General features: G+C 37.5%; 1 protein-coding gene across 4 annotated transcripts in view; it reads right to left on the bottom strand.

Annotated features, from left to right (window-relative positions):
- The window catches only part of elapor2b (endosome-lysosome associated apoptosis and autophagy regulator family member 2b), a 59863-nt gene that overhangs the window by 32102 nt on the left and 2788 nt on the right, over window positions 1-24973 (bottom strand). For 2 of the 4 annotated variants that reach the window (XM_065265730.2, XM_065265728.2), the window contains 19 exons: window positions 24370-24559; window positions 24123-24270; window positions 23938-24027; window positions 23739-23844; window positions 23479-23631; window positions 23305-23393; window positions 23046-23226; window positions 22678-22806; window positions 21268-21358; window positions 21070-21172; window positions 19522-19659; window positions 19161-19424; window positions 18898-19071; window positions 18269-18458; window positions 17945-18041; window positions 14556-14657; window positions 14354-14480; window positions 14095-14273; window positions 3173-3341 (listed from right to left, as the gene is read on the bottom strand). In XM_065265730.2, coding sequence (XP_065121802.1) covers window positions 3173-3341; window positions 14095-14273; window positions 14354-14480; window positions 14556-14657; window positions 17945-18041; window positions 18269-18458; window positions 18898-19071; window positions 19161-19424; window positions 19522-19659; window positions 21070-21172; window positions 21268-21358; window positions 22678-22806; window positions 23046-23226; window positions 23305-23393; window positions 23479-23631; window positions 23739-23844; window positions 23938-24027; window positions 24123-24270; window positions 24370-24527 — 2688 coding nt within the window. In that variant the 5' untranslated portion in view covers window positions 24528-24559. Of the gene's footprint in view, window positions 1-3172; window positions 3342-14094; window positions 14274-14353; window positions 14481-14555; window positions 14658-17944; window positions 18042-18268; window positions 18459-18897; window positions 19072-19160; window positions 19425-19521; window positions 19660-21069; window positions 21173-21267; window positions 21359-22677; window positions 22807-23045; window positions 23227-23304; window positions 23394-23478; window positions 23632-23738; window positions 23845-23937; window positions 24028-24122; window positions 24560-24973 lie in introns of all 4 variants that reach the window. The other 2 variants (XM_065265729.2, XM_065265727.2) reach the window with 2 other exon arrangements.

The following is a 24973-nucleotide window of genomic DNA, read 5'->3' as shown; positions in this document are numbered from 1 at the left end:
AATCATGATAGCATCATGTAAGCTTTATGCTAATCATGCTAGCATCATGCTAGCCTCATGTTAATCATGTTATCATCATGCTAATTTCATGCTAATCATGTTAGCATCATGCTAGCTTCATGCTAACTTCATGTTAAATTATGCTAGCTTCATGTAAACTTCATGCTAAATCGTGTAAGCATCATGCTAGCTTAATGCTAAATCATGCTAGCTTCATGCTAAATCATGTTCACTTCATGTTAAATCATGCTAGCTTTATCTTAAATCATGATAGCTTCATGCTAAGTTGTCAAACTCTACTCTCAGACTAGGCTTTCTCAAGCCAACATAAAGTTTGTTCCGACGAACGTTTTCTATCTAGTTCAGAATAGAAACCTAAAAACATACAACAATGATGCACACAGAAAATGCGGAAAGGCATACTACTCCAAAATAATTTAACCAGGTTTAAGAATATATTTTAAAACAAAATATGTTGGCCTATTTTGATAATTTAAAATGTAGGCCTATTCTAATGCAAAAAGATGGCGCCCAGGCTATTTGTTCATGAAACGGTTTTCTAGTTCGTCATCTTTTCAAAAAATATTTAAGAATATAGCAAAATTGTTTCGCGGTGTTTAACGCATATGTAAATGTTACAGAACATGTGCTTTATTGAATGAAAGTAAAACTGATCGAATTTAATGATTAAAACGACGTGAAAGGAACTAAATTGTGAAGCCTCAGTGTATCCTACAATAAGGGACATGCGACATTTAAGAGTGATGGGTATTTCAAAAATTAATATAAATTATTTCCATGCATCAATTTTAATGTTAAACATCTGTAAATCCAAATGAATCCATATGGAATATATTCCGACAGTTTAAGATACGATCTTTGAATTTTAAAGCCGAAAATATCTTATTTCAACACCGCCGCGCAGGAGGCATGGCAAACTGAAACAAAACTTTAAAGACACAAATATTACGTTTAGCCTACGTGTAAAACTATATTTAAATGAAACTCGTGAACGGAAAGATCCACTAATAATCGCCTTATCTTGAATGATGTCAATAAAGTTTCCATGTTAGAATTTAGAAATATTAAAAACTTAAGCAAACGACAACAAATATGTTTTCTTACCACTCGCCATTGTAGCAGTCAGAGAATTTGGCCTTTGAAAATGTAATATTTATATGCTAATGAATTAAATTAGGGGCGTTTAGAAGGTGGAGTTCTAAGAGCATTCAGCTGCGCACATATTTAAGATCATTTGCGATTTATAAACCGCACATCTGAAAAGAGGCGTATGCACGGTTTTTTGTGCGTAAGCTCCTTTTCTCTGAATCACACTTACGATAATTTCAGAAATGGTCTTAGATGAAATGTAGGATAGTTCCTATGTCGCACTTTTATAAATGAGGCCCCAGCTCTTCTGCATTGTTGGGTGTGGCACATCGCATCTTCCTCTACACAATACAATTTAATGGTCAGGCGAGTTTGCTGGCCAATTAAGAACAGGGATACCATGGTCCTTAAACCAGGTACTGTTAGCTTTGGCACTGTGTGCAGGTGCCAAGTCTTGTTGGAAAATGAAATCTGCATCTCCATAAAGTTGGTCAGCAGCTAAAAACTTCCTGATATACGGCTGCATTGAACTTGGACTTTAGAAAACACAGTGATCCAACACCAGCACCCCAAACCATCACTGACTGTGTAAACTTTACAGTGGACCTCAAGCAACGTGGATTGTGTGCCTCTCCTTTCTTCCTCCAGACTCTGGGACACACATTTACAAAGGAAATGCAAAATTTACTTATCATCAGAGAACATAACTTTGGACCACTCAGCAGCAGTCCAATCCTTTTTGTCTCTAGCCCAGGCGAGAAGCTTATGATGCTGTCTGTTGTTCAAGAGTGGCTTGACACAAGGAATGCGACAGCTGAAACCCAGGTCTTGCATACATCTGTGCGTAGTGGTTCTTGAAGCACTGACTCGAACTGCAGTCCACTCTTTCTGAATCTCCACAACATTTTTGAATGGGTTTTGTTTGACAATCCTCTTCAGGATGCGGTTATCCCTATTGCTTGTACACTTTTTCTACCACATCTTTACCTTCCCTTTGCCTCTCTATTAATGTGCTTGGACACAGAGCTCTGTGAAAAGCCAGCCTCTTTTGCAATTACTTTTTGTAATGACCTTTTGTGTCTTGCCCTCCTTGTGCAAGGTGTCAATGGTCGTCTTTTGGGCAACTGTCAAGTCAGCAGTCTTCCCCATGATTGTGTAGCCTACAGAACTAGACTGAGAGACCATTTAAAGGCCTTTGCATGTGTTTTGAGTTAATTAGCTGATTAGAGTGTGGCACCAGGCGACTTCAATATTGAACCTTTTCACAATATTCTAATTTTCTAAGATAATGAATTTGGGATTTTCTTTAGTTGTCAGTTATAATCATCAAAATTAAAAGAAATAAACATTTGAAATACATCAGTTTGTGTGTAATGAATTAAATCAACTTTTTGATGATATTCTAATTACATGACGAGCACCTGTATATATGAATAGCTCAGTGTCACAAATCAGCAAGTACATCAAATACTTTTGCTTCAAATCCACTTAATCTCAGCCTCAGGCAATTCCGAAATACAGGTTTGTTGGCAGAATCCATTAATTATCTGAGAAAAAAATGCTAATTTACATGAAAACATGCATCTGAGCTCTTCATGCACATTCTTAAAATTCTATAAATTTCTATTTCAGAAAAGGTTCTTTGTAGTGTAAAAATAAATATTTTTTATATAAAAAAACCATATATTTAAAAAATATCCTATGCTTCAAAGGCAATTTTGTTATATTCAATTCAATTCAATTTTATTTACCGTATATAGCGCTTTTCAAAATTGGTAATTGTTTCAAAGCAGCCTTACATTAATAGAAAAAGGGGAAAAAAATAGAAAAATCGACAGACAATATAAGTAGCAAATTACAGCGGCTGTGAATAAACTTTACAAGCGAGCGTATTAATAATGTAATGTATAGAAGAGGGTGCTAAGTTAAGCCAATGTCGGCTGACACCCAGGGTTGAAAAACCCCTAGGAGAAATGTTTCAAACATTACAAATTGTTGGATTCATGATTATTGTGATTACATTTACAAAAAATTACAAAGCGTTAAAAGTGCATTAACAGACCTTGCTCGCTATAGCCTTCAATTTTCCCAGTAATGAAGGAGTATTTGAGTAAACTACATCGTCTTCGTTCTCCTCGCCCTCTCCCTCCGCCAGCGCACAGCTATCGGCCGCTGGCAGCTCACAGTCCTTATTGGCAGACATTACAAGTCTTGAGTATTTGTATTCAAGCCTGTTGAGAAAGGAAGGGATCAAAATTTAAAAAAGTTGTCTAGCTTTTTTGTGATAGAGGCAACACATTGCTCAATATGACGGCTGTGGAGTCTTGGCTTACATTTAAAAAAATTGGTTTCACAGACAAGGCTTAAAGCCAGGACTAGGCCTTTGTTAAATTAAGCATCTTTTATAAACATGCTTTAGAAAAAGATGTTGCTTGTGTGTATCTTGAGACAAATCAATGGCACTGGCATAATTTCAGACCTGTCAGTGAAAGTTATTTTCAGTTGAGACATGTGTTTTAGTCTAGGACCAACCTTAAGCCTTGTCTGTTAAAGCGGGGGGTTGCCTTTCAGTTTACTCTGGAATGCACATTAGCTAAACTAACCTAAAAAATGGATTGGACATATTGTATGGGTATGTAATCTTGACCATCAATTTCATCCTTTCCCTATAGCAGTGTTTCTCAATCCTGGTCCTCAAGGACCCCCTTCCAGAATAAGGCTACGTTCACATTGCAGGCTGAAACGACCCAATTTGCCCCTATGCGACCTGTATCTGATCTTTTCATGACAGTCTGAACGACACAGATCCGATCTTTTTAAATGTGACCCAGGCCACTTGGGTATGTGGTCCTGAATCTGATACGTATCCGATCTTTTGAAATGCGACCTCCGTATGAACGGCCAAGCCACATGGATCCGACCCGTACGTCATTGATACGCTACAAACGTCATAATTCTGCATTGAAGTAGGCAAGAACGATAAGATAAACAACAACCATGGCGGACGTTGCTAACACTGCTCCACATCATTAAATTTTGGCCGTATGGTTGCACACGTTATATGATTTCACATATAACAGCTTTCTCCCAATATATTAATATATAGCATATTATTATAATGCTGCAAATAATATGTGAAGTAGCAGCTTTCAATAAATATTTTTTAATCACATAAACCTGTGTGCAATAGGTGCGTAGGAGAGCAGGACTCGAAAGTCCAAAATTGAAAAATTGAAAAAGAGAGGTCCCGCACACTATCCACTTGCAAAAATATAAATAATTAATAATTAATAATTAAATAATTATTTCTATTTTTGCAAGTGGATAGTGTGCTCTCTTTTTCTATTTTTCAATAAATATTTTTTAAAATGCGTTTATAAATCCAACAACCCCTGTGACCGGTCTACACGTCCATAAGAGGTTTCTATGTTTATAAACCATTGCCTCTTTCGTTCTACATTAAAAGACAAAGCTGGCAATTCTGACTATACTTTCGTTCTTTTAATAATTTCTTTACTTTTTTTTATTTATAAATCACTCTGGGTTATCTGATTTATCTATTTGGCTTGTGTTTTGTTTCCGTGCACTTGAGGCATTTTGCACATTTGTTCTGCACTTTGTTACTTCTGACCTTATTTTATTAAAAAAAATGTATTTATTATAAACGTAAATTCTGATCTAATTTAAGTCTGTACATTTTTGATTGCTTTTCTTTGTATCGATGTTGCGTTATTGCGTGCTGGCCATGCTTGCGCATGCAATTTAGCCGAACGGGCAAGGTGGTCTGCGTCTCATATTTAGAAGTTCATCAAACTAAACATACAAAAACGGATGTTTTTCGACGGATATAAGTTTTTAAAATGTATTTAAACCAGACTGGTTATCTTGTCAAAAGTTAAACTACAAAACAGGTAAGCCGTTTCTTTAAATTTCGGTGCTGAAACGGAAAATATCCGCACCAAACCTATATTTATGCCTGACACGACTGTCTTTCTTGTGATTCAATATTATGGTCGGTGTTCACTTTCAAATGATAGCAAAGAGATTCCTGAAACAGGTCTTTCTGTATCTAAAGTGAATACAGAGATGATCAAAGTCAAAGCAAGCAAGCAGGTATTTCTGTGCTAAATAATAACGCGAAGTGTCTATAAAATCATTAATTTCAGTGTTTTTCTTGTTACAAATTAACGTTTAATGAATTGTATATAAAGCTTAGTTTTTATCATTTACAGTAACAATCACAAATTATTTGTCATTTCTCATTTGTCGTTTTTAGCCATGACTGCTTTGACGCGCTAAATCTCCAAATTAAATAAAAACACTGAATTGTTTCCAAGGCAGGATCACCTTTGTCATTTTTTAGTTATCAAAATGTTTTTTGTGTGATGTTCCGTAGATCGTGGCTTGTTATGTTATGAGGAATAATTAAACAAATGTTACCTTACATTTTACCTTAAAAAATAAAAATAATTATATATAAATATATATATAATAAATGCATCGTCAGTTTTGAATTCGTTCCTCACTTGAAAGACAGTTTTGGTCACTTTATCAGAAAGTTGTTTCTGTGCTGCTTGTGAAAGAAAATAAAAGTTGCCAGTTTGCAGAGATGGGACCAAGTCACACATGTGCAAGTCTCAAGTAAGTCTCAAGTCTGAACCTTCAAGTCTCAAGTAAGTCCCAAGTATTTTTTTTCTTGGGCAAGTCAAGTCAAGTCGAGTCACAGGCTATGTCAAGTCAAGTCAAGTCAAGTCCTGTAGTAGGTCAAGTCAAGTCCAAGTCAAGTCACCTTATTATTGTAATTTTACCTGCAGAATCTGATCTTAATAAAGTGACAAGATATACAGTAAGTAACTATCAGTAAATTACAATAATTTGGATTTGCATTGTAAATACTCATGTTCAGTAAAATACATCTTGGAATCAAACAAAATTGTAACTTCATAAATTATTTAACAAATAAAACAAATAACAGCTTAACATCCAACAGACCCCTCTCTGAACACAGTTCACGTACAACATTAAACTTTGTTACATTTCTCCTCTCTCTCTCTCTCTCTCTCTCTCTCTCTCTCTCTCTCTCTCTCTCAAACATGTGCCCAGAAAAAACAAGCGCGTCGCACCTCTTCCGTTCGCGCGCCTAAATTTGAAATAACGAACTTGAGCGCACAAAAGACGCGACATGTGAACCGCCCCTAACATTGTAGAATCAAGTAATTTTTCTCTGTGTGTGTGTTCAGGTGGCAAACTTGAAAAAGAAGTATTCAAAAATAAGTATTTAAAAAAATAAATCAAAATTATTTTGCCCACATTTGTCCCCAACACAGTATGCTACGTTACACAGGGCTACATTAGCTATTATTACCAGTGTTGGGCAAGTTACTTCCAAAGTGTAATACATTATATATTACAAATTACTGTCATTTGAAAGTAATTAGTTACATTACAATATTACTGACTCTGAACTGTAATGAGTTACACTACTTTTGCGTTACTTTTGACTTACTTTCATCAAAATAACAGAAGTATGACTAGGCATTATAAAATGTTAAAATGCAGTTTATTGATGCTTATAAGTCTAGAAGTTATGTGTTGGCCCTCGAGCTTTGAATAGGCACAGTGAAGACTTATGGCAAAAAAACAGTAACAATGACTGTCAGAGTCATAAACATAGACAAATGATCTGGTAAAAGTCTGGTAAATTATGGTAGACATACCAAACACAATAAAGCTAGAGCCCACTGTAATGCAAACTATAGACTAATAACATGGCAAGACATGCAACCTCTTTTCATTTCTATTCTTTAATTCACTTTTAATTCAGATTCACAGCACAAACCTGGCATGCATTGGGTTGACACAACTTATCAAAAGTGCTATTGGAGGATCAGTGCCCGGTTGCATGAAACTCCTTAAGTGAAGGTTTCCCTGAGGGAGAAAAAATCCCTGAGGTAAGGGGTTTATTTAAGAGCGTTGCAACAAAGGTCTTAACTGTCACCCTTACCTAAGTGTTGATACTAAGTATTTTACGATAGTCTCTGCCAAAACACGGCAGGGGAGAAGCAGTTGCTACGGTTACAAAATCTCACAGCGTAAACAAATCAACGCACGCAGCTCAACAGACGGCGAATTTGTGTACAATGAAACATCGCAAATAACAGACTGCAAAGTGCCGCATGCATGAATACTCAAAGTAATTCAAACTGGAAACACTTTATTTTGACGGACGATCAAACCGCCATTCTTCTGATAAATGCGCATCACTTTTCTCTAGGGATTATTTCGATTGTTAGAAATGCGCGTTTGTGCTTCATTTTCTTAAAAAAAAAACCATAAAATCAGCCATCGCGTGTGACGTTAAGGGACCTGTTTTATTCCCTTAAGTTTTTAACTTCTTACACCCTGAAGCTATTTTGGGGATTTTCGCCTGGATTTGGCCTACCCAATTTCAAAAGCATCCCATACCCACATGCAGAGGTTTACATACAAAAGTTTGGTATCATTTTACAGGTAACCCTTTGAAATTACATAAAACACTGTTAAAAGTGCTCAACATGGTTGTATGTAATATCAGTCCTCTAATAAACACAAAAATAAATAGGCGCCTTTTGATGTTTTTTTCTAAAGTTTTTATTTGAAAGTATATAACTCTGGCCCTGGGTATCTCAGGTCCCTGCAGACAGTTTTGTTTGATTCCAGCAATTGTCAGCTTACAGAGGAAAAAGGAATTTTTTCTCTATCATAATCTATGCAAAAGTTATTTTACTCCAACTGATGGGAGGAATAAGACCCTTTTTGTATACAATTTCTGCCTAACAACATTTGAAGTGTCCCCATAACCACATACAGTGGAATAAATGCAATTTCTTTATATCATTTTAAAGAAAACCCTTTGAAGTTACATAAAAAGCTGCTGTTTGTGACAAATATTGTTATTTATGTTGTTTTTCATATGATGAAACACCAAATTTTCTTTTTTATGTTGTAAACACTGTCTTTGATAGTGTATAACTCTGGTTCTGTGTGCTCTAGCAGACTGCAGACAGTTCTGGTTGTTAGCAGCAGCAGACAGTAAACACCCAAAAAAAGAATGAACTCTTTATCATGTCGCATTCAAAAGTTATTCTCATTTTACTAAAGGGTGTGAAAATACATTTTTCATATAAATATTAATTTTTTGTTTTGCACATATAATAAATAGCAAGGGATTATATATGCACACAACCAAAGAAAATGCTGTGAATGGACTCATTGTTTAGAGTAGGACCTAAAATAAAAGATGGTGTAGCATTTGTGGCTATCTGTGCTATCTGAGGCAGCTCACGCTCATGTTTCACATATGTTTACAAAAGACCATTTTTTACCTTATTATTCATTTGATGATTGTTGGATATGTGTTGATATTAGAACAAAAATAACGCTGTAGCCTTATTCCTGAGAGTGAGAGCTTTCATTTGATATAAGACTTGCCCATGTTTGTCATTTTTGAAAAATATGAAATATGTAAATATTAAATGATATAATAAAATATTGGGGGGGTGATAGTGTAAATTAAGTGTAAATAACTTTCTTACAGTAAAAGATATGTCAAAGTGATGCATATCTGCAGAAAGTAGAGACTCTAAGCTTTCAAACAGTATCTCATATGTGTTACTGGGGTCCATGACGGAGCATCAAAGATTAAAAGAATATTTTATATTAAGTCAAAATACGAAATTCTGGACCCGGGACAGGGTCCTCAGGGTTGAAGAGGTTAAGGGAAAATGGGACTTAAGGACTTTGTAGCAACGCATAGCAGAACTTAAAGGAATAGTCTACTCATTTTCAATATTAAAATATGTTATTACCTTAACTAAGAACTGTTGAATCATCCCTCTATCATCTGTGTGTGTGCACGTAAGCGCTGGAGCGCGCTGCGACGCTACGATAGCATTTAGCTTAGCCCCATTCATTCAATGCTGCCATTTAGAGATAAAGTTAGAAGTGACCAAACACATCAACGTTTTTCCTATTTAAGACGATTAGTTATACGAGCAAGTTTGGTGGTACAAAATAAAACGTAGCGCTTTTCTAAGCGGATTTAAAAGAGGAACTATATTTTATGGCGTAATAGCACTTTTGGGAGTACTTCGACTCGCCTGAAAAGTCCAGTAGCGCCTCACTGCAGAACACGACATCCAGGGGGCGGGTTTGCATTTAGATCCAGGGGCGGAGCTGGATCCCGATCCAGAGATCTCATTGGTCGGACGTTTTACCACAAGACACGTCATACATGTGTTGCTGCGTTACCATTTCTGCATTAAGTTGCAACTAAATTAAGTTATTATTTTGACATAAAAAAATAACTTTACTTATGACTACAATATAAGTAGTGCCTTTAGGGTGAAATGTAAGTTTTTTGCTATAATGTTTTGGAGTAAAACATTTTGGGTAAGCCTACTACGAGTAATATCTTACCATGCAGTTTAAGACCTATGAATGAATACAGTATAACGTTAAATAAGTTGCTTACAGCCATTAGGGAACAGTTTTCCCTCGTAGATGGTTTACTTTTTTTTTTAAATTTGCTAATAAAAGATATCAAATAAATTTGTTTTTATATTTACTCGTATAGGAATAGCTGTGTAATAAGTGGGATAATGCACAAATAAATCCCTTCAGTGATATCAAACTGTCGCGAACGTGTCCTTACCTCCCCTTACACCTAACTGTGTTACTTTCTAAATTATGAATCTTTCTCAACTATATTATTAATCAAACGTACACTTAAATTGATAAGAGCAAACGTTGGCGACCACAGGTTGCAACTAATTGCGGGCTGCAACAACGCAAATATACTGGTTCATTTGGCGGAACAAAGTATATAAAGTGGGAGGAGTTGGATCTAGATCCAACCCCGCCCTCTGGATGTTGTGTTCCGCAGTGAGGACCATCTCGAAAAGTCCGCTCCCCTTCTCACTCTCATAATGGGAGAGGGAGGGTGTTACTGCGCCAAGTCGAAGTACTCCCAAAAGTGCTATTACGCCATAAAATATAGTTACTCTTTTAAATCCGCTTAGAAAAGCGCTATGTTTTATTTTGTACCACCAAACTTGCTCGTATAACTACTCGTCTTAAATAGGAAAAACGTTGATGTGTTTGGTCACTTCTAACTTTATCTCTAAATGGTACCATTGAATGAATGGGGCTAAGCTAAATGCTATCGTAGCATAGCAGCGCGCTCCAGCGCTTACGTGCACACACACAGATGATAGAGGGATGATTCAACAGTTCTTAGTAGGGATGCTCCGATCAGGATTTTTGCAGCCGATACCGATCACCGATTTGTAATCTTTGTGATCGGCCGATACCGATTCCGATACCGATTTTTTTTTAAAGCTGATATGCAAGCTCTTTGATGACTAACTGTTACAATCTTTCTAAATAAAATAATACCACAGATTGCCTTTGTTATATTACTTGCAGTAATTAGGTATATTATTCTTTTAATAGAGACTCAAATAAATAAGCACAACAAATATTTATTCTGCAAAGAGAAATTTAATATGGCTTTAAAAAGGCTTATGTCTCCTAAAAGTACTGAAAATAAAACACTTCACAGACTTTACTGTATTAATTAAATATACACGCATTCGTATGCAGTATAAAAATTCTTTAGTCAAGAGCAGAGAGTGATTTTATTGAGAGATGAATTAGGTTACTGCAGCTTTAAGACGTGAGAAAGAGATCGCTCTGTTCACGTGCACTGATGACAGGCTTCTGTGTGTATGGGCGGTGGCTGAACGCAGACAAGCAGCTGTGAGGAAAATAAAAGTTTAAACGCTCAAAACTTTAAGACGCATGCAAATAAGAAACTTTTGGCATGAGGATGCAATTGTCCGTGATAGATATGTGTTGTATACGCTGTTTGATGGGGATGTGAAGACGCCTCGCGCTGTTGACCGGAGCGCGTCCTCATACGCATATCTCTGTAAAGGCAAAGAGAGACATACAAATCTGCACGCTGCACATGAGCAACAGGTTGTAAAGCATCATAAGCATTTTTACAACCTGTTGCTCATGTGCAGCGTGCAGATTTGTATGTCTCTCTTTGCCTTTACAGAGATATGCGTATGAGGACGCGCTTCGGTAAACAGCGCGAGGCGTCTTCACATCCCCATCAAACAGCGTATACAACACATATGTATCACGGACAATTGCATCCTCATGCCAAAAGTTTCTTATTTGCATGCGTCTTAACGTTTTGAGCGTTTAAACTTTTATTTTCCTCACAGCTGCTTGACTGGTTCAGCCACCGCCTACGTAAAAAATGTCTTTAATTGCAACCGCATTCAGGATCCCTTTGATGACAAAAGTAAACAGAAAGATCGGTTTATGAGATCGGCAGATTTAGCGAGCACCGATCGAGTCATTTAATGCCATTATCGGCCGATACCGATCGGCGGCCGATCGATCGGAGCATCCCTAGTTCTTAGTTAAGGTAATAACATATTTTAATATTGAAAATGAGTAGACTATTCCTTTAAGCTAATACTTTAGCATTGAAGGGTAAATACTTATTGACAGCCTTAAGGTTCACTTAAGGGTTTTTCTTGCAACCCATTTTTTATTAAGGGTACCCTTAACCTTATATTTAAGGGATTTCTTAGCTTAAGGACTTTCATGCAACCGGGCACAGGCATCAAGGAAAACAGCTCATTTCAGTACAATATAAGGATTACATGTAGACTAGCATATAAAACATAGACAAACAGAGGAACACTGCTTTTTGCCAAACATTGCATATACAGTAGGCTCCCATAAAAAGGCTGGTAAAAACTTTAAACAGTGATGTTTAAATATACTATTTAAATAACCATGTTTAAGTCTACATTAATGTTATGTTGTAGTTTAGGTTGCTGTTTGTAATAAAACTGTAGATAGCATAGGAATAGCCTAGCAATCTATTATGCATATGGACTGTAACCATAGCAACGTTAGCTTACCTTATCATTGCTGGTGTGGTGAAATGGATTTTACTGGCAAGATTTTTAAAAGTCTCTTTACTTCTGAGGTTCAAGCAGCACAGGAGACCGATAGAAACGTTCTGTTGCTTTTTGCTCTCATTCGCAGAATTTTGCGTGTGCGGCGCTACCGGACCTGATTGCGACCACTTTAGTCAATGCTTATACAGCCGCGGACTTCCCAGATTCGGCTCTTTAAGAAACGCGATAAATACAAAATTAAAGTAAGAATGAACATGCTGCATACAGCACCTGGAAACAGACATACGCTGCGTCCCAAACCGCCTACTTCCATACTATATAGTAGGCAAAGAGTACGAGAAGTAGGGCTTTTCGCCTACTATATAGTATGGAAGTATGCTGTTTGGGACGCAGCCATTACTATTTTACCCGCAGCTTTTTCCTGTGTGGATGCTGGTCACGCGCATTGGTCAAAAGTAAAAAAATTAAAATAACACGTCTATTTTTGAAATGCATTGTTGTAACGCGCTCGTTACTAAGACTGTAACGAGTAAAATATTACCAACATTTTATTAGTAATGCGTTATTACTGCGTTACAGCAAAAACTGATATATTACTGTCATATATTATATTTTGTAATGCGTTACTCCCAACACTGATTATTACATTAGCTAACTACCAACTAACCAGATATTAACAAATTGACAAGCACTTACTGGGCATAATGGCTCTTTAAATGACGACCAAAATTGGAGGTTGCCGTCTGGTGACCCTCCGTACCCCTCCGGCTGACATGTTGATATCTGATCTAAGTGGGCGTGGTGTGCGTAAGGTACGAGAGGGCATGACGAATGATAGTGTTGTGATTCAGTCATGACAACGCCATTCTCAGCCTGCGCTCCAGCTGGGTCGACTTTATTTTTTTAAATAATTTATATATTTTATATTTAAACTGAAAACATGATGTGATTAACACTCAAGTCATTCAAGTCATCGTGTCTCAAGTCAAGTCCCGAGTCTTTAACTTCCAAGTCCGAGTCGAGTCTCAAGTATTTTATTTTTTGTCAAGTCAAGTCAAGTCACAAGTTGACTCGAGTCCAAGTCACCAAGTCACAAGTCCCCATGTCTGCCAGTTTGTACCTGGTCTGGCCCCCTCTCAACCCACGCACACAACCATATGATTTTACTATCGGTCGACTACTACAATTCTGATTCGAATATGTAAAACCTTAGTCGAGGACACCCCTAGAAGATTGTAATTGTGCTGGCTCCGTTGGGAAAATAACTTTAATATTGCAAAAAGAGCTCCGCTGTTGACTACACAGTTGTTGACATCCATGTTTAACATTAGCTTACAAGTGACGTCCTTGACCGTTGAGTACTCTTATGCGCATGCGGGTCACTTCTGGGTCATTTCACGTTCACACAGGAGATCACAAAAGGTCGCATTTAATTGGAAATGTGAACGGCCTTGCAAAAAAATCTAATTTTTTCAAAAAATCGGAATTGAGCATTAAGCCCTGCAGTATGTCTCTTTAATTGACCCACCTGATTTAAATCATCAGCTTGTTAGGGAGATATTCTGGAAGGAGGCTGATGAGTTGGTTCAGGTGTTTTAAATAAGGAAACATCTAAAACTTTCTTGGAGGGGGTCCTTGAGGACCAGGGTTGAGAAACATTGCCCTATAGCAGGGGTAGGCAACGTGGGTCCTGGAGTGCCGATGTCCTGCAGATTTTAGCTCCAACCCTGATAAAATCTCACCTGCCTGTAGTTTTCAGGTGACTCTTTAGACCTTGATTAGTTGTTCAGGTGTGCTTAATTAGAGTTGGAGGTAAACTCTGCAGGACATCGGCACTCCAGAACCGACGTTGCCTACCCCTGCCCTATAGTATTAGATAGGAGCAGTACTTATAATACAGGAAATAAACTGGAAATAGTTGCTTTGGGAGTTAAAAAATTGCTGCCATGTGAAGTGATTTGCTTTAAGGGTCTTAACGTTATTAGTAACAGCTTGTTACCTCTTGTTCTTTTTCCAGAAATAGCATGTGAGGGAGATAAGAAGGACGGCAATGAAAGCTCCACCCCCAATTCCAGCCTTTACCCATAGGGTAACCACTTCACAATGGGCGGATGTCTTGTTCGGGAGTAATACCCCTTTAGTGCAAAGTTTTGGTTCGCTCCACACATAGAGGGTGTCCTATTAAATAATAAAGCACCAAGAATTAAAATTAATTTGTAGTGAATTAATACCTAAGTATTTGTGGAAAAGACAAGTACCTGCATTCCCCCTTTGCACACGCCTTCTATTGAGTGGTAGTCTGCCTCAGTGCAAAGTGGACAAGCGCTGGAGCTCTCCCAGAGGAAATGAAACTCGCAGCCATTGCATGTACCTGCTGGGCATTTGCTAGAAATAAACATATGTCATCAAAATACATTTGTGATCATGTAAGATGCTTAACAGCGGTGTAAATAAATATACCTTGGCACAGTAAGATCCCCACGGTCACTTTTTTCAGGGTTGCAGCGCAGATTTACAACTGTACTTCGACCATTCAGACAAGAGGCTGTCGCTTGGGGCGAACTGATGGAATGAGAGAGATGTTAGACTTTTTCTTAAAGATGAATGCATCTTTTTATTCTTTAACAATTAGAAGCACAGTTTAAGGTGCGAGCTGGTGGTGGTCCCGTTAAAATCTACCCCTGATGAGGGTGAAATGGGTGCGATGGTGGCCAGAAAGCAATGAGCAACAGAAGAAGAGGAGTAGAGGTGACTGGAAAGAAGTGAGAGGGGGATGTGGGGTGAAGAGATCAAGAGGTATAGATGATTCAAAAGAATAAATATTTAAAGTATTTTTTATCTTTGGGTGCTAATTTGCCTTTCCTGAGTTTCAGGTCTCACTGTCTTTATGGTAGTTTAGTCTATTTTTATCCTCACTTTTCAAACCACCCTATTCCAGGGTACACATGTACCTGGCATTCTGATCACTGTGTCTCTTATTTCACCTCCCCAGGTTGTCTATATTGAGAGTTCAACCTCTGAAAGACCTGAAACTGCAACACTTTGAGCAGCTATTATTTGCGGTGTCTTTGTTTTACATAAAGACACTTGAAAATGCAAGATCTGAACCAAGACTTTCCAGAAAGACAAAAGCTGAGATCTGCATTGGTTTTTGGGAGGTGAAACTTCCCAAATCAACCAGCACATTAAAGAATGAAGAGGACCCCTGTTCCACTGAAGTTTAAAAGCATCTGCTTATTTGTGGGATCTTTGTTTTTATTTTAGAAACTTTGAAAATAAATATATAATTTGATCCAAGACTTTCAAGAACAAAGAAGAAGATTTTAACCACTGACCAACTAAACTAAAGCTTCCACTTTGTTTTGTTTGGGGAGCATCTTGGTTGAAAATAACCCAGCACTTTCTAGAAATATTTTTTTTGACACCTTAGCCACTGAAGTTCCACTGTTTGCAGTGGTTTTGGAAATATGTCTTTGTTTTTATCCTAATAAAGTTATTTTAACTTAAAAGCGCAGGATTTGATCAAAGACCTTCAAGAACTAAGGGCAAGCCAATGACCCACTGAAATAGCATGGCTTGTGTTTCTAAAATAATCTGTGTTTTTAATATGATATTTTTTTTATTTAAACAAAGACTTTTATGAATGAAAACACAACCCCTACGTTACCAGCTTGCAGTGTTTAGTCAATTTGACTAGCAGTGTCACGTCGTGTTTTTAGGTGGTTCTTTGTTTTATGTGATTATCCCTAAGCCAATCCCTATGGGTCAATCCCTAAACCACTGAACTTGCAGTTCTTTGCAGTATACAGTGATGTGAAAAAGTGTTGGCCCACCTCCTGATTTCTTATGTTTTTGCATATTTGTCAAACTTTAATGTGAGAAATATGAAGGTGATCATGAAGGTGAAATGAAGATTTTTATTGGGAAAGGAAAACAAAATCCAAACGCACATGGCCCCCACATGGAAAAAGTGTTTGCCCCCTAAACCTAATAACTGGTTGGGCCCATAGCAGCAACAACTGCAATCAAGTGTCTGTTATAGCGCTGTGAAGGAATTTTGGCCCATTCATCTTTTCAGAATTGTTGTAATTCAGCCACATTGGAGGTTTTTTTAGCATGAACCAGTCATGCCACAGCATCTCAATAGGATTGACGTCAGGACGTTTACTAGGCCACTCCAAAGTCTTCATTTTGTTTTTCTTCAGCCATTCAGAGGTGGACTTGCTGGTGTGTTTTGGATCATTGTCCTGCTGCAGAACCCAATTTTGCTTCAGCTTGAGGTCACAAACAGATGGCTGGACATTCTCCTTCAGGATTTTTTGGTAAACAGCAGAATTTATGGTTCATCACAACAAGTCTTCCAGGTCCTGAAGCAGCAAAACAGCCCCAGACCATCACACTACCACCACCATATTTTACTGTTGGTATGATGTTCTTTTTCTGAAATGCTGTGTTACTTTTACAGCAGACATAATGGGACACACACCTTCCAAAATGTTTAACTTTGTCTTGTCACTCCACAGTATTTTTCCAAAAGTCTTGGGGATCATCAAGATGTTTTCTAGCAAAACTGAGCCAAGCCTTTATGTTCTTTTTGCGTGGATTTCGTCTTGGAACTCTGCCATGCAGGCCATTTTTGCCCAGTCTCTTTTTATACTGTGGGACTTCAGACCCAATGTTTTAGAAATGGCTTTTTAAACTTTTCCAGACTGATAGATTTCAATTACTTTCTTTCTCATTTGTTTCTGAATATCTTTGGATCTCGGCATGATGTGTGGCTCTTGAGGATCTTTTGCTCTACTTCACTTTGTCAGGCAGGTCATATTTAAGTGATTTTTTGATTGTGTACATGTGTGGCAGTAATCAGGCCTGGGTGTGGCTAGAGAAATTGAACTCAGGTGTGATAAACTACAGTTATGTTTTAACTCTTTCCCCGCCATTGCCAAGTTAACTCGTAAATTAAGAGAAAAAGCTTCCCTGCCAATGACGAGTTTTTACGGCAATCCTTATCCACCAGGTGGCACTCTTAGCAAACTTATAATACCCAGAAGCCTTCTCTTTAGGCCAAACAGTAAAAAATCTGCATATGTTTTGATGATCGCTCTGAATGTGATCTCTAACAAAAGTCCTTCATAAAAATGCAATTATCTCAGCTTTTTGCTCAAAATTTTGTATTTTTGAAGAAACCTTCCCATATTTGAAAGGTGATAAAAGAGAACAAAAAAAAATAGGATGAAACTGTTTTTTTTTTAAAGCAGAGGGTCTGTTTTTTTCATTCGATATGGTGTATGTTTATATATTTAAAGAAGAAAATTTTAAAAAGGCATTCAACTTTTCTGAAAATCATAAAAAATGCTGGCAATGGCTGGCAACTTTTTTAAATAACGCTGGCGGGTAAAGAGTTAACAGGGGGGTGCAAACACTGTTTCACACAGGGCCATGTAGTTTTAGATTTTGTTTTCCCTTAATAATAAAAAAATCTTAATTTGAAAACTGCATGTTGTGTTCACTTGTGTTATCTTTGACTAATATTTTAATTTGTTGGATGATCTAAAACATAAAAGTGTGACAAATATGCAAAAACATAAGAAATCTGAAGGTGGGCCAACACTTTTTTACACCACTGTATGTTTGTTAAAATTTGAAGTGCTGCCTATCAGTTTGTTATTCTTTTTTGTACGTAATGTAATAAACGTAAAAATTACAAAGGACAAGTTTTGATTCATACCAACACGAAAGTTGGTAACACACACACACACACACACATTAAATAAAAAGACAATCTAATTTTAAAAACTGTGTATAAAATTATTATGACATTTTAATCAAAAAAACCTTTCATCATTTACCGAAAGAAGAACTTTATATCTGGAACTTTCCGTGATGTCTCTGGAAACAGGTCTGGACTAACATACACTCCATCCAGCATGTTTTCAACAGATGCTCCTGAGAGAAGAAAACATTGATGTAAAAAACTTTTAGACATAGTGATACAGTGAGTGCAATAAGACAATTAGACCTACTATTATAAAAAGGTACCGATGTCCTTGACATTGATCTCTAGTTTAGTTAAGGAAAAACAGTTAATAGAGGCAAATCTATCTATACAAGAACAGGTACATCAGATTACATTAAATGGATCAAGTATGCAGTTATAGACCACACAAGCTCACCGAGGAAAGTATCAGCCAAGCTTATAGACTGAGAGGACAGGGCTGTTCTGAAGCCCCGCCCATCTGCAGGGATGATGGTTGACTGACACACAAAAGTCTCTACAAAATTGGTGAGGTCAGCTGATTCATTTTGCAGGTCTTTATTAGACAGATCTGTAACATTGTCAGTGCACACAGCCACCTTCCTCCCCTGTGATTAAAGAAGATTAGTCATCATTTATATCAAGTACATTTAAACTAGTCACACTATTGCTGCATTTGCCTGAAATTAACACATTTACTAGTTCTATGTAGAGTATATGAAATGACTCAGACAGTGTAAAAATGTCATAAAAAAGTGTCCGACCCGTTTACACAGAATTATATACTGTATCATAAAGCACTGTGTAGAAGATCAAACAGATCACAAACTGTTAAATGCGACTTTGCTGGACTGTGCCATATAAAAATGCTATTGGTTCTGAGGGTCTTCTTAATAGTTTCTCACTGACTTTCTGTTTCTGTAAAATGATGTCACCACATCAAATAAGGCTGCGGGTTCCAAGGCACAGCTTTTATTTCTTTCTGTGTGTGGAAACCCGACATGAAAAAGCATTACACACAAACAATTTGCATGCAGATGAGAGTACCTCTGTCCCACACAAACTGATGTTAAATTCATGGTAGTATTTGGTTCCTTTGGAAGTGAAGCTGGGCCCATTCATGATTGACCCCACTGAGCATAGGGCACGGAGGTCATAGGTATAAGTTCGGTTATGTTCCACGTGTGAGAAACTGCAGTCGTTAAAACACACTGAGTGTTCCTACAAATTAAACACACAGTCATGTACTTTCTGTATTTGTAAAACCAAGAATCTTATAGCAAACACAGATGTGTTGAATTTTTTGGTACCTTGTTGCTCTTGCTGCCCGGACCACAGGGCTGACAGGCTTCACGCCCATAGATATGATGTCCAGAAAGGAAGGTGTTGGGCGGGCATTCCTGACACTGGTTTGTGTCTTTGTTGATGAAATGTCCGGCAGGACAGGGGACACAGGACGAGCCGTCCTGTTGACTCATCATAGCGCAGGCATGGCAACCAGATGCCGAGCCATCCATAGCATTTGTCACCGTGATTGAATAGATTTTTGCTATGTCGTTCACACGCTGACGTGCCTGAGAAATAATGGCAATGAGATATGTTTTCCACACAACAAAAGTGTACCTCAGATTAATTTCAAAGAGTCTGCAGGATGTATTGGTAAATACTTACATCAATGGCTTTGTTAGTACGTTGAAAAGCCCATGTGTATGACACAGATGCGTTTTTGGTCATGATGTGAGTATATGCCTGTCTGATTTTACTTCCAACCCACGATTCCACGACATTTGTGCTTTTCCGATTTACATCCTGCACAAAACACAGATTTATTTCACCTTATTTATCTGAATAAGCAATGGACATACTGCCCTTATACTATTGCAACCCATTTTTTCATTACCTGTACCATTACCAATGGATCACAAGTTGACTTTTAATATATGCTATTGTTTGATCATTTTAAATCCACCATACTATTTCTAGCTTATGGATATCTTAAGTGTCTATGGGTTCCTGTAAGAACCAAGTCTATATCACACATTCAGGGCCTGAAGTTAACTTTTTTGACCACCAGCCACTGTGGCAGGTGGATTTAGAAATCCACCTGCCACAGAGACTTTTTACCAGCCAGTTTTTTTTTTTGCCCGAATAGTGAATTATAACACTGTCTTTATTGTATGAATTAAATATAATTTTTTTCAGAGCTACAAAAGTGAATTTCTCTTTGTCTTAGGTTGTTTGATTAACATTAATGACACAGACTTAAGTAGGTTAATTGAGGTTACTGTCTCTTTAAGACCAGCACAGACTGGTTTTTGACTCTCTATACATACACTTAAGACATAAAGAAATGTTTTATTAGAAAATGAATACTGTTGAGATCATTTTATTTATATGTGCCCTGTCAAGAGCAGAAAGATTTTATGTACGCATGCTTTTAGGAACGCATCTCTCCGATGTGCCCTATTGAGTCCCCTTAAACCCGCGCACGCACACAGAGACAGAGGGGGCACAAACTGCGCACATAAACGCCGCACATACGTTGTTTTTCATTACTATATTCGCAAAATGCATGTTACTATATTCGCAAAATGTATGTTAATGTACTACAGTATAAAGCATAGTAGCGAAACTCTCTCTAAAGTTTACACATCAAGAGTTCTGATCCATCACAGCAGCACTACACATCTGTGCAACTGTGATTGTACAGTAGCATATGTCAGCATTGCATTCTCATCCCATCTCACCAACAGTTTAATACTTACTCGCACATCCAAACGTAGTCAGAGAAGTGCCTCATCTTCTTTCCAATCGCATGAACGTTGCGAAACAGTCGCATCCTCTCAATGAATCACTCAATTTGCATCGGTGATATGCGCAGGTTGATAAGAAATGAGCGGGTGCCGGTTACGAGTCATCCAAAAATATTTTAATGATATTCAGGCCGCGGTCAGTCGGTCGAGTTTAAAAACTATTTTGAACAATTGCGGGCGGGGCGGGTTAGTTGAAAATGTCGGTCGGGAGTGGGTTGTTTATACAATGACCCGCGCATCACTGATTCGCATTGGTTACCCGCCAATGTGGCTGGTAGATTGACAGTGTTACCCGCCAATTGCAAAATCCACCCGCATTTGGCGCGTGGTCGGGTGTTAATTTCATGCCCTGCACACATTTATAAATATATTTATAAATGTGAGTGGTTTATGAATCATGTCTTACTATCATAAAATAAAGTTCACAGTCTGCGCTGCAGAAGGTCTCAAAAATAAAAGTGACTCGACCAAACTCTGTAGCTGATGCGTCGTCTACAGACGTAGGAAGTCTGAAAACAAAATTTTAAGAGAAAGTCATTGTAAATGTTTTATACACAAGACAACCTTAAATGTTACTTTAAAAAATGTAGTTTTAGTGACTCACTTGAATCCAGGCACTCGTAGGTTTAAGATGAGGTAATCATTATCTGAACCTCCCACTCCACTGCGGATGTGATCACCAGCCACTTCCCAACCTACACAAACAAGCATACTTCATGATTTTAAGTGTAGTATGTATGGACTGTAAGCTTGTGCGTTCTTCAAAATGGCATTTTTCTATTTCTTGCAAATATTTTGAACAAGACTGTATATGCAGTTTTTATGATCATATTCATTATACGGCTGAAATTATTGTAGCTACTTCATTAAATATTTATTTGTCACACACAGCAGGAAAAATAACATCTACATGTACTGTTCGAAAGTTTATAACACTTCACAAAATGTTTCTCATGATCTTCAAAATCCCCATGCTTCGAATTTTGCAATTTTGTTATATATATAAAGTTGTATTAGTAAACATTAGTAAATGCATTAGCTAACATGAACTAACAATGAACAATATAGTTTTAAGCATTTATTCATTCTTGTTAAAGTTAGTTAATGTCAGTACAGTTATTTATGTTAGTTTATGGTACATTAAAGGGATAGTTCACCCAAAAATAAAAATTCTGTCACAGTTTTCTCATCCTTATGTTAATTTAAACATGTATGAATTAAGTTTTTCTAATAAACACAAAAGAAGATATTTTGATAAATGATGGTAAGCATTTGATTGTAAATTTTGACTTTCTATACTAGGAAAACAAATATTATGGAAGTATTGCGATAAATGTTGAAGATATTTTGATAAATGAAGTTTATTTAACTAAGTTCGGCAGGAGCATTCATATGATCCAAACAATCAGCGTGGAGAGGTGCCTATAAATAGCAGTCCCTAACCTCTGTCCTGTGACATATTTTTTTGCAGCATCCCTCCTCCACCCCATCACCTCACTCTCATCTAGTTTCATTTATCCCAGTTAAAGAGGGGTGAGTACTCTGGGTTTAGGCTAAAATTCCTAGCTCAGAGTCCTCTCCTCGGACATCAGGCCAAATATGCTTTATCTCATTCCATATCAATTACATGTTAATGTGAACTCGTGAAATGATGATAAGCGCACAGTTGACAGTATCCATTGAATTCCATCGTATTTGTTTTTCCTACTATAGAAAGTCAATGGTTATCATTAGCTGTGTGCTTACCATCATTAATCAAAATATCTTCTTTTGTGTTCATCAGAAAAAAGAAATTCATACAGGTTTAGATCAACATGAGGATGAGAAAATTATGTTATAAATTGTCATTTTTGGGTGAACTATCCCTTTAACTAATGTTAACAGTTAGTAAATGCTGAAATTAACATAAATTAAGATTAATAAATGCTTTAGAAGTATTGTTCATTGATAGTTCATGCATTAACTAATTGTTAACAATATGCATAATTCATACCTGACTTTCTATGGCTCTTACCATTCATCTCATCACATTTGGAGTTGCCCACATTAAAACAGGAAGTTTTCATATTCCTCGGTAGTATGTTCCACCACTTGTACTCATATCCCAGAGAAGGTTCAGTTCCTCCAGGGCATCTTTGACATTCTGCATATTAGAAACATCTCGATTATACATACTCTAGATATTTACTTTTTGACATTTATGCTTTTATCCAAAACAACGCATAGTGCATTCAGGCTATACATTTTAAATCACTACATCAGCCTGTGTGTTTTCTGGGAACAAAATAAACCCAAAACCTTTGGGACTGTTAACACAATGTCCTACCAACTAAGCTACAGGAACATTCCAGGGTGTGTATCTATCACCAGATGTGTATATACCTGTGGTGCCATCTGAATAGGTCCCTTGTGGGCAAGGCAGACAGGTGGAAGTGTTGTGCATGTAAAACCCTGGATTACAGGGTGGACAATCCTCCTTTTCTCCAGTTGGAGGCAGTGTAACAGCACCGGTCACATTCTCCACGCACACCTGTGGCTCCACCCATCTGTATAAAATCTGAGTCTAATAAAAAATACAATAAGTAAAAATAACATTTACTCCAAAAGACTTTCACCACACTTGGTAGGTATTATATCCCACCTTGCCATCTCTGTCGCAGGGTGTGTGGATTTGAAAATAGTCTTTCTCTGAACAAGGTGGTTTCTCTTTGCACTCCGACCAGCCCTGCTCTACAAAACAGACACATAAAGAAGTCCTGTACTGTATCTAAGATTAAATGTGTTTGCACTTGCGTGAATATCTGTGCGTTCATACGCGAATACTGTGTCTCCAAGCATGGTGTACAAGAACTGGCTCCTTTTCCAGAATATGTATTCCTTGGACAGAGATCACAGGAGGAAGAACCTGGAGTTTTACTGTATGTGCCTGGTCTACACGGAAAACACTCTGATGTATACGCCACACCTGCTTTCAAAGCACACAGCCCAAAAAACACACACATAAAAATAACACAATGCAGATTGTGAATGGGTGTAAGAGATAAAAGTAGACATTATTTCCACAACATCTCACACCTTCAATCTGAATGTTCTTCAAAAGGACTGGCTTCACAGGTTTCCCACCTAAAAGCATTCCTGTGGTTCTCCAATACAGGATGTTAGTTCCTGACTTTAGATTCACCTGTCGCATACATAGTGCAGCATCAGACAGGTCAGTGTATTTGTGTAATTGTAAAAATTGTTATACAAGACTAAAAGTTGAAAGATGACTAACTGTGTGGGTTCCCCACTCTCCATTTGTGGTGAGCTTGATCCATTTCTCACTACCAGCCTGGTCCATCTCTTGGCATTGATCGTTCTGGATCTGGATCAACAGTAAAACAAATTATTTTAAAATTTGTGGTCTTTGATATTTTCACATACATTGCCCTGGAAAAAAGGTGTGAAACGAAGACATACAAAGAACTCAAAGAAGACGTTGCTGTCGACATATTGATAGTCAAAAGAGACAGAGCCCTGTTTCATGAGGTGTACCGCGTATACCAGAGACACTGTGCAGTCATCACGATTGGACTCCAAGTGAGTTCCCTGAGCTGTCCATGAAGAACTGATAAACAAACATAGACATATAAACAGCTGACACGTTGCAAAAGCTTTAAGGGTAACAATGACCACACAAGTATACAGTCCTGAACTGGCCACTGACTTGTTGCAGGTCATAGTGTCGTCCCCTGAACCTCCTGAGTCCATGTACGTGGCCAGGCTGGTGAATCCGGCAGGGATTGAATCCCATTGGTCAAAACGCACGCCACTTCCCAATGAATAGGAGCCGGCCGCACATGCTGTACACTGCTGGGATGACATCTCTAAAAACTCCCCAGCTTCACAAGAAAAAGCTAAAAAAAAAACAGCAAATATAGACTGGGTTATGAGACATATTAACCCATATATACATTCAGGTCTAGATCTTAATTAATGCACAACAATAATTTTTTGTTACAGAGACAATTATGTGACCCTTTCTGTGACATATCATAAACTACGTAAGATATACAGTACTCAAATTTTCATTTGCATACTGAAATGAATGATTTTATTTGACAATATGTTTTGTTTTATTTTTCTGCATGTGGACATTGGTTTTGGTTGGTTTTTAGTCAACATTAAAAAAATCAAGGTTATATTTTCAGAGAATGCTCTTTACACAATATTTAGGATGCTTTTATGTAAAAATAACAGTAAATCACAGGTTTACAGATGGGGTCGTATAATGTGAAAAATTATTTGGTGGCTCAATTTTTTTGGTTGAA

Source organism: Paramisgurnus dabryanus, chromosome 1 (genome assembly GCF_030506205.2).
Source record: "Paramisgurnus dabryanus chromosome 1, PD_genome_1.1, whole genome shotgun sequence".
Lineage (NCBI taxonomy): Eukaryota > Metazoa > Chordata > Actinopteri > Cypriniformes > Cobitidae > Paramisgurnus > Paramisgurnus dabryanus.
The sequence above is the reverse complement of the archived record's forward strand: the minus strand, read 5'-3'. Positions and strand labels throughout refer to the sequence as shown.